At 34.3% G+C, this 11,142-nt stretch overlaps 1 protein-coding gene across 1 annotated transcript in view; it reads left to right on the forward strand.

Moving 5' to 3' along the window:
* Positions 1–10,598, forward strand: part of LOC133534613 (nose resistant to fluoxetine protein 6-like) — a 66,959-nt gene extending 56,361 nt beyond the window's left edge. Inside the window, exons 11-13 of the mRNA XM_061873812.1 lie at positions 6,066–6,208; positions 8,442–8,550; positions 10,432–10,598. Coding sequence (XP_061729796.1) covers positions 6,066–6,208; positions 8,442–8,550; positions 10,432–10,487 — 308 coding nt within the window. The 3' untranslated portion in view covers positions 10,488–10,598. The remainder of the gene's footprint in view (positions 1–6,065; positions 6,209–8,441; positions 8,551–10,431) is intronic.
* Positions 10,599–11,142: the final 544 nt, after the last annotated feature.

The raw sequence follows: 11,142 nt of genomic DNA on the forward strand, positions 1-11,142 counted from the left end.
AAAATTGCACGCGTTGGAGTTCCGTTCTGGTCAACATCAGTAGTTCCACATCATTAAATGTCACTTTTGTGAATAAAAGTTGATAATATGTTGATGAAAATCCAATAAGTACTACATATATGCCTATAGCATTTAAGAAATTCCCTCGATTCTTCATGGGACCCATCATCAGACCTTTACCTTGACACAAATGTTCCTAAAAACCTTAATACTTAAAACTTACTTGCTAAAAACTTAACTAATAAAACAAATCGCGCGCGAGTTGGCGAGTTCCATTCTGGTCAACATCAGCTGTTACTTTTAGTCAAATGACACTTTTTTAATAATAATGCTTGATATGTGAATAAAATCCCAGAAATTATTACATGTATGCCTAAAAGATTTTAGGAATTCCCTCGATTCTTCATGAAACCCATCATCAGAACTGGACATTGATGTATTAAGTACACCTTAAGAACCTTACTCACTACAAGCTTAATAAAGAATACAAAACGTGTGCGTTGAAAAGTTCCGTTCTGGAACACATCAGCAGTTCCACTTGATTAAATGTAGCTTTTTTTTAATAAAACGCCCAAAGTTATTGATGTAAATCCAAAAAAAACTATATGTATTTCTATAAGGTTTGAGGTATCTATCAGACCTGGATCTAGACACAGATGTTTCTTAACAACCTTACTTTCTACAAACTTATCAGGACAAATCTATTACGGCGAGTGTTCCATCGAATTGCTCGGATTAATCCTTGCCGCCTCTTTTCGTCATCGCTCTACGCTACAACATTTTTATTTTCACCACTTAGATGGTTGGCAGTCCTCAACTGTGCATTTCTCTAGAAACTTCCTGCCGCATACAGCTAAACTATGAAATGATCTGTCACCTGCGGTATTTCCGGACCAATACGACATTTAAAACTTTAAGAAAACAGCGTATTCCAATCTTAAAGGCCAGCACCGAACTTACAACCCCTATGGTTTAGCAGGTGTCCATGGGCGGCGGTAATCGCTTACCATCAGGTGTGACGTCTGCTAGTTTGCCTCTTATATCATAAAAAAAAAACAAAGAAGAAAAATCTCGCGCGTTCAATAGTTCCGTTTTGGTCAACATCAGTAGTTCCACTTCATTAAATGCCACTAGTGGGAATGAAAAAGCTTAAGGTATTGATGAAAATCCAAAATGACTATATGCCTATAAGATTTGAGGTGTTCCCTCGCTTCCTCATGGAACCCATCGTCAGACCTTTACCTTGACACAAAGGTTCCTAAAAACCTTGGTACTTGAAACTTACTCGCTACAAACTTAACAAAGAAGACAAATCACGCGCGTTGAAGAGTTCCGTTTCTGATCAACATCAGCAGTTCCACTTCACCAAATGTACTTACTTACCACCCATTTATTTGAAACAGTACCTAGGTACTCCATTTTGATGCCGCCAGCTTGAAACTTCAATGGCCTCAGTGTCCGATGAACAACTTAAAAATGCTGAAAGTAATAACAATTATAATAAGTTGGGGAGTAGCGACCTTACACACCCGAGTGCTCCTGGGGAGTTCTGTTACCGGACATACAATAATAATAACAATAAATAAATATTATAGGGACATTCTTACACAAATTGACTGAGTCCCACGGCAAGCCGAGAAGGCTTGTTTTGTGGGTACTCATACAACGACATAATAATATATAATATACAAATACTTAAATACATAGAAAACATCCATGACTCAGGAACAAATATCTGTGCTCATCACACAAATAAATGCTCTTACCGGGATTCAAACCCAGGATCATCGACTTACTAGGCCAAACCGGTCGTGAAAAAAAGAGCAAAAAAAAAGAAAAATATGTCAAACGAAAATGCGATTTGGAAACGTTATTCGCCACTTAATATATTATTATATCTGGTTCACAGCATTTATTTGGTGCTGATATAATGTCTGCAATATTACCCGAGTACATTAAAATATGAATAAATTATCATAAATTCAGAAGATGGTCCCAATCAGGTCACAGTTCATTTTTACATGGAAAAATGGCTTTCATGTAAAATGTTTGTCAGACATATTTTTGGAAGTATAGTACAATCATTAACTTAGAAATATAGGTAACATTTCACGAATAAAAATACGGTAACACATATTTTTAATTATTTTTTTAACTTATCCTACGCAAAATAGAATTGGAGAAACTGACATAGGGACTATCATTCGACACGACACGTATAGTAAAGTATGAATCCGCTCTAAGTCCTCTTACATAGACAGTGAGAAGTAAAATAATTCTTGTTCTGAAAACAATAAAATGTAAAATGATTAGGTAGGACAATCCAAACTTCTAAGGTCGCGTAGATCAGAAGTAGATATGAATTTGTTCGACAATACGATGGGAAACTTTTCAGCATTTACATTGGCGCATTTTTTTCTGGAATACTATCTAAATTACACTTTGTATATATGCTATATTTTTATATAATTTGGAGCCTTTATTTTCCATGGAGTCGAACGCTATATAGCAGCTATACGAGAAAAAATAATACTTTTATCTTACCTACCCCATGAATAGTGAAGATCATCAAGGAGCTTACTCTCTGAGATCAATGGAATGGAGTGCCTTTCGATTGGAGAAAATTATAGCGTATTAGAAATATACTATTTTGTAATTACAATGTTGAATATTTTAAATTGCGTGTTTTGACAATTATTGTTGACAATATTACATTCAGAGTCATCTTGACATAACTTTAGAAATCCATAAACTAGTCTATACTTTTTAAAATGATGGAGTAAGACTGACGAGATTACCGCTATGTATAAATGTTTTACGTCAAGTAGAATTTTGCTTTAGAGCGACATCTGGCGTTGAGTAGAAAAGTTAAGGCGTAATTAACTACAATTAATTAACTCATTAAATGGTTTTATTTTGGTCCCTGCAACGATTTGACCCCAGTTATATTATACGAAAAATAGCTTATAAAAATACTTTTCACATGATATACATGGCATTTGTATACACTCTTATTTCGCTGTGTATCAAGTAATTTTTAGAATGACGATTTTTTAAAACTGTACATTGTGTCCCTTTAAATACTTTATCATTGGTGTTGATACAAAAAACATAAAGCATTTTTTATATTCTTTCGAATAAAATACGCTAAAACTTTTTATATCCCGCGTATAAGGAAATATAACTGCTTATATGCGCAACTTCTTTTTTTATATAGCTCGGTCCCTGCAAGTGGTCCAAGGTTGGTGCCATACATTAAAATAATACTACGATTAAGAGCTTTAAAACGACATATGTCTCAACAGTATACATCCATGGGACACTCCCCATACAAAAGTGCCCATTGTCCTTTGAATGAAATTTAGAACATATAGGTATATCAGTATAAACGTTAGCGAATATGTCAGTGTCAAACTGGTGGTAGCCGTAGTAAACCATATTTTTAAAGACTTATCAAATGATGTTGATATTTACTGAAAACAAAAACGTAACTGTATATTTATGTATGTATGGTATGTTATTGTATTATATTTGGTTGTTGTTGTTGAAGTAGCACCGCCCACAATCTCTCTGCTTTGCCTAAAGGTTCACTGGTAGAGAATGCCTCATGGCATTAAGTCCGCCTTTTGTACTATAAGGTTTTCTTTTGTGCAATAAAGATTAAATAAATAAATAAAAACACATTTAATTACAGATATGAAGTGCCCCACTTGTATATATATTTATAATATAATTATATTTTAAGGTTTCTAAAGTTTTTTGATGAAGTAAATCCTTTTAAAAATAATCGCTTCAAGAATCGAAAATAATGTTCCAATCCCTCCTCCCCCGACCCCCTCTATCTTCCAACCGGCCGTATAAAATACAGCGTATATTTTTCATACAACCGCATAACGAAAGACTAGTTAGTTTAGACTTTAATGAACACACTTTCATAGGTTTTATACAAAACAGACGACTTTTATTTTCCTATATAAAATAATTCAGCAAGCACAATATATCACTACTTTGTTTTAACGCAAAACGTCGCATTTAATGACGCGACGTCAGAACTGTCACGGGTGCCTATGATGTACGAAATACATTGCCGCTATAAAGAAAAAATCAAAAATTAATTATGGTAGTTAATAATAATAAGTACCTGGGCGACCGAGCTTTGCTCGGTTATAACTAATTTATTGTAATATGGTGGTGTATAGGTGATAATCTTAACTTCATTTTTTTTACTAAATTAAACTTGTCTAAAACAATAAAAATTAAAAAATTATATATAAACTTGAACATATAAAAAAAAAACAAAAGTTAGCCACCGGGCGAGATTCGAACCCGTAACACTCGTATCTAGCCGTCCGCGTCTTAACCCGCTGGACCAGACGGACAGTGGCCGGTAGCACGAAATTAGCGACCATATCCTGCGTCGAAAGAAAAACGCATGAAAACTCGAAAACACGCGTTTTTCCAAACATAAGACTAATCTAAATCGATTGTATACCCCCAAAAACCCCCATATACCAAATTTCTGCGAAATCGTTAGAGCCGTTTCCGAGATCACAGAAATATATATATATACAAGAATTGCTCGTTTAAAGGTATAAGATAAATAAAATTATTTACTACAGACAACATTGATCCATATACATATAACATTTATAATAAGAATTAAAATAAAAACTAAAATTAAAATCGATTTAAAACCTAGACTAAATTAAAAAACTCACAGAATCGTTTGATAGCATTAAAACCTACGTCTAGTTTACGTTTGCGGTTATATCAAAAATATGTGCATTTAAGTTTAAATAAGTAAATAATGTAATAAATACTTTCCACAAAAAATATTTTGAACAAGATCGGTTGAGTGACTTTTTTCTTAAAAACCACTCTTTTTATAGGATCGGATGGGAAGAGAGGATCGGATGGCATGGACATGGAAAGGGAGAGACGTTCCATGGCTGAGCGTTGTAATATGCTTGCTCGCAGGTTTGCACGCTGTACGAAAGAAGTTAAGATTACATTGTTTAAGGCCTACTGCCAGAGTTTGTATACGTGCAGCCTGTGGGTAAGATACACGCAGAGTACTCTCAATACCTTGACAGTACAATACAATAATGCGTTTAGGGTACTGTTGGGACTGCCGCGCTACTGCAGTGCATCAGGTATGTTCGCGGAGGCTTGAACCGATGGCTTTCAGGCCATAATGCGTAAGCGTAGTGCCTCACTGATGCGGCGGTTGCGCGGGAGCTCCAACAGTCTGGTACGTGTGCTAGCCGAGAGGTTAGACTGCCCGTTCCAGCACCATTGGATGCTATTGCACGTGCAGCGGTAGTCTAAAATTTTTTTTTTTTTACATAACATGAATAGTTATGTAAAAAAAATGTTTTTTTATTTTTATTTGAATCTGTCTTTTACTAATATTTTATTGTATTACTAACAAATGATATGGTCTTATTATGAGTGAAATAAATTATTGAATTGAATTAAATTGAATTACAGACTTCTTTCTACCTTTTGGCGGTGTTTTTTTTATATCGTATAAAGGTACAGAATCATCGCCAAATCGCTCTGGGGCGACATCATCATTGTCGCCTTCACCGAGTTTCTGACTAAGTTCTATCGCACCCGCCAATAAGAACCTTGGACCGTCTGTCTGTACCTTGAGTATTCGAGTATAATCTTATCTGCTCTAATAATGTTGGACTTTGTCTCAAATCGTATTTTAATTAAAAAATTAACTTACTTTTTTTTTCTAATGTTGTAATCTGTATAATTTGGTATGGTATACAATATCTAGGAATTGAATACCTTAAACGTTTAGATAATGTATGCAATATTATTCATTTTATACTTTGCCTGGGTACCTATTCTATACAATACCAACAGTGCAACCGGCAATGTGTAAAATAAGACGCCGTCGCACCTATCTTGGCTTTTGTCACTTAAATTTCCTTATTTCATACATTGCCCAGACTTAGCATTGTATATAATACGACCTGAATTATACAGATTGCCGATGACATACATGAATTAAATGTGATACAATTAAATTTATATTTGCTGGTACTACGCAGGTCCTATCAACTGGTTCCTGTCGCTCCGTATGTGGAAGCTACCATCTCGGCTTTCTTACGCGATGTACATATTCCACTATCCCATAATGATGATCGTTAATAGTACTTCTGTGTCGGCGAGCCACTTCTCCGTAGAACGCTTTGTAAGTTTTGAATAACTGTTTATTTCGCTTAGTTTTTTTTATCTTTTTTAATTTAATTTCCAAAAGTATGCGAACTTAACTTTTTTTTATTTTTTTTTGTTTGGTTTACCAACAACTGTTTACACCAGCACAGAAAGAAAATAATACATACAAGCACTTTTAGTGATATTCTAAGTGCAACAATCACTTAAAGGCATGCATTTCATACAAAGAAAAAACAAAAAAAGATCCGACAAATAAAACTTAACACGCAATGTTTTTTAATTTCAAGGAAGTTCCCCTATGATTAATTTGCAGTTATAGTTCTAGTAATATCACTTTGTACACAACTGTTACGCAACCTAGCATCCCCAAATATAGGGAAAAACGTTCATTCACTACATCTTATAAAACTACTCCGAAACTAAAAACTACTGAACGGATTTTCATACAAGTTACAACTTTCATCTATCAATGGAGTGATTCTTTAGGAATGTTTTATTAAGGTTTTGTGTAAATTGGTTGAAATATGAAATCACGCTGACTAGGAGCTTTAATCGAAAACGCTGCGTAATCTGTTTGAGCTATAACAACATAATCTATGGTGGGGTTGTCTCTCTTTGGGTCTACAACAAAATCCGCTATGTTGAATATCAATCTTTTAAGGATAACCTACTATTCCTACTCTTAACTTCTAGAAAAAGATCACATAATATATGGCATTTGCGAAGCCATTTACACGGATACAGTATTAATAAAATACGTTAGTTTTGTTTAGCGTTTTATACCGATTACAATGGTCCCTTACACCGCACAATTTAAATGAATATTTCCGGAGTAATCGTAAATTATAGTTCCATTTCGAGCCATATAACTTGTACGAAATGTTAAAGACGCTATCCTCGGTTAGTTCCAATTTTTTACCACCGCATGCGCTGCGATCGCTTTACTTATCCCCACCATGCACTTCGCACTTAGCCAATAGATCTAAAAAACATTGTTTATATAAATTGTACGAAATAACAAGCGTAGATCGAATTAATCTATTTCCTGAACAGCATGTGTGGTATATTACAATCCATCGATTTATCGTTTTTTCCTTGAACTTTCATATAGGCAAAATTCTTGTTCATCTTAGATTGATTGATCTTGATTGCTGCTTAGGTATTTGAGTTTAATACACAATATTAACACTCAAAATCTGCGAGTTCAAATATTCTCATAGTGGTATTTACTCTAAATAGCTTTACAAATATGTTATCAATATTAAAATATTCTACAGTATATAAAAAGCCTTTTTAATGCTAATGTATTAATGGTCAAATAAAATTTATGGATTACATGGGACCGTGCGAAGTGCATGGCGGGGGTAAGTAAAGCGATCCCAGCGCAAAAGGTGGTAAAAATTTGAACTAACTGCGGATAGCGCCTTTAACATTTCGTACAAGTTACATGGCTCGAAATGAAACTTTGATTTACGATTTCTCATGAAATATTCATTTAAATTATATGGTGTAAGAAACCATTGTAATCTGTATGAAATGCTTAATATAACTAACGTATTTAATTTGATAATTGTTAATAATGTATCCATATAAATAGCTTTGCAAATGCCACATATTACGTGACATTTTTCTAGAAGTCAAAAATGGGTATAGTAAGTTATCCTTAAAAGATAGACATTTAACATCGCGGACTGTATTGTAGACCTATGAATCAGAAACAACCCCACCATACATTGTGTTGTTGTTGTAGCTCAAACGGATTAGGCAGTGTTTTCGATTAAAGCTTCTAGCCAGCGTGATTTTTTACAACAACATCGATATATTTCAACCAATTTACACAAAACCTTAACAAGTTATATACCTAAGGATCTGTCTAGCATCTGCTTCAATTTATGTTTAATTTTCTATTATTGTTTTATTTATTTAATTGTATTGTATGAGTTTTTAAACTTGAAATAAAGAATTTATTATTATAAGCCTTCCTCAAGAAACACTCTATTGCTAGATGAAAGTCGTATGAAAATCCGTTCAGTAGTTTATAGTTTTGGAGTCGTTTTATAAGACGTAGTGAATTGACGTTTTCCCCTAGACTTGCGGACACTAGGTTGCTTGACAGTCGTGCACATAGCGAATAGTCTAAGGATTTTTATAGAGATATTTCAAACCAAATCAACGATATAAAAAGATGCAAATGTTACAAAAATATTAAGAAATAAGTTCTTAATGGATTGTAATTGGTTTTTTTGCAGTTCCTGCGATTTCTATCTGACTTCGTGTCAGCGTTTGTAATCGCTTTCATAGTCACCGTGCTGATAGATTCTCCCTTTTCTATATTTATAAAATTGGCGATAGGAGGAAGTAAGTTGTTTTTCATTATTTTGATAGGTGATTAACTAAAATTTCAGTGTGCAACAATAATTACATATAATGGATGTGCTACAACGGAAAAAGCTACTTTGCCGTATACATATCTACATCGACGATTTTAGTACACGGGTACTTGAGACCAAAACATTTATTTTTTCCACTAGTTCCTAAAAATCCCCACCTTAGAGGGGGAGTAATGGCGTCATAAAATTTTTGTATGGGATTTGAATTTATTTTTTTCAAAACCTATCGTGTGGGATATCAAATGAAAGAGAATTATGAGGCAATTCTACTACAATGTAACCTTATAGAAACCTGTTACCCAAAAATCTAAAAAACATTTTCGAAACATGCCAACTTTGGGCTCCCCCAGGTGAGATGTGGCTCGGTGATTTTTTCCAAAACACACGCCAAACGTCTTGTCATATCCTCATATAAAACGTTAAATGAAGCAATTTGTAAAATAATAACTAAAACTATTTTGTTAAGGTTTTTAATTTTTGACCTAGGTATATCTAAAATTGCCGAATATATATCTACATCGAAGCCGCTTGGTACATGCACAGGTAGGTATTTTAGACTTTACCTTTAATTTCTCCGCTAGTTCCTAAAAATCCCCCCCATACGGGAGTGATTACTTCATCAATTTTTGTATGGGATTAGATTTTTCTTTTTCCAAAACCTATCGTGTGCGGTATCAAGCGAAACTATACTACAATATTACCTTTTAGCCACGTGTTCCCAAAAAAAAAATATATATAATTATAATATTTTCAGAACATACCAAGTTCTTTAAGTTTAATTCTAAGGGTAGTCCTCATACAAGGAACCTATTTACATACAAAAAATAAACCTTTTTGAATGATTTTTAATTTATTGTCTTTGTTACTCGTCTTCAATGGGTTGTAAACAACACAAAATTACACTAACTGAGGCAAAGAAAATAGAGTGGAAGCTCACCTTGTGTTACTACTGCACTCTCCATGGCAAATCTTGCAGGCTGGCGTGCAAGGTAGTCTGTTCCGTCTGCATAGGCAGTGGTTTGTCCTGCATGGAGACTGACACCCACACCGGTCAAGCTCTTTTACTGCCTCCCATATCCAGCCAAGGCTGGTCCATGTTGGCTTTAGGGAGGCATTTGGGAGCACTGAGCTGAGCTGCGCGAGTGCGACTGTTATCGGGATTATGTTAAAAGGGATTCGAACTGCGCAACACTAAGCGATTTCATTGATTATCGATAGATTTTCATTTTTTACTTACGAACTCTAGGACTCTCCCTAAGAATGAAACCCGAAAAGTTTTTTTTTAATTTCTGGGAAGTACGTGGCTAAAAGTTGATAGTGTAGTATATTTTTAGAAACGTCTCACTTGAGACCTCACACGATAGGTTTTGGAAGAAGAAAAATCCAATCCCATAAAAAAATTGATGAAGTCATAACTCCCCCCTATGAGAAGGATTTTTAGGAATTAGCGGAGAAATTAAATGATTTGGTCTAAACTACCTACCTGTGTACCAAAAATCGTCGATGTAGATATGTAGATATGCGGTTTTTATTATTGTAGCACATCCACTAATAGCCCCAGAAGTGACAGTCATAGGCCGGATTTCTTAATTACTGAAAAGTGAAAATGAAATGAAAAATCATTTATTGGTTACACAATAGGTTTAAAAAAGAAACAAAGCCAGAAGGCTACGCTCTTCCATTAATAACATTTTATTAATTATACAGTTTAACGAAACACCTAACTTAACACAATTCTTCTACATGATCTGGAAAGTACTATCTGTTGATTTTTATGCTTGACTACCCACCGTTTCTTATTGGTGGCAATTATAATGTAATGTATAGTTAATAAAACTAACTTTTACAGGTAAGGCTGAGACGGTGAAGACAAAACAAGGATATGAAGACGAAAATAAACAGTAGTGAGACTAGATTGTACCTTGGGATCAACATTATTACCAATTTGGAACAGATATGGGATATGTTATTTCTATTTGTAACTTATTTCTAGCTAATTATATTATTTATAGCACACGTTCTGTTTTTGTCTTTTGTTACATTCGAGGAGGAACCAAAAGAACACGCTAAGAAGTAAAATTTAAGCGGATTAATACTTGGGTCTATATTAATTGGAACGCATAATTTTTTCTTGTCTATATTCACTTCGCATAATGAGTATTGGCATAATAATGTTTGGCATAACCATTGACCGAATAAATTGATTATCCTAATTTTAATGCACCACATAAACTTGTCTTGTCTAAGAGATTTTCGTCCTACAGCCTGTAGACTGATGACTTTAACCTGTAGGCTACAGGTTAAAGTCATTCATGTCTTATGTCGAATCCTTCTATACGCATAACTCGTATAGCCTAAATTCGAATATCCTAAAACTTATAGGTACTGCTAATGCGTAAGTTACCCAATATTCACTTCTTGATAGTTTTATTCATAATATCAAGCCTAAGCAAACCTGCATTTCTGACAACAGTTCATCTTTGTGTTTGTGGGGGTAGCAGTTCTAACCTAACCTGCATTTCTGGCAACAATTCATTTTTGCGGGAGTCGCAGTTCTAAC

Source organism: Cydia pomonella, chromosome 2 (assembly GCF_033807575.1).
Source record: "Cydia pomonella isolate Wapato2018A chromosome 2, ilCydPomo1, whole genome shotgun sequence".
Taxonomy (NCBI): domain Eukaryota; kingdom Metazoa; phylum Arthropoda; class Insecta; order Lepidoptera; family Tortricidae; genus Cydia; species Cydia pomonella.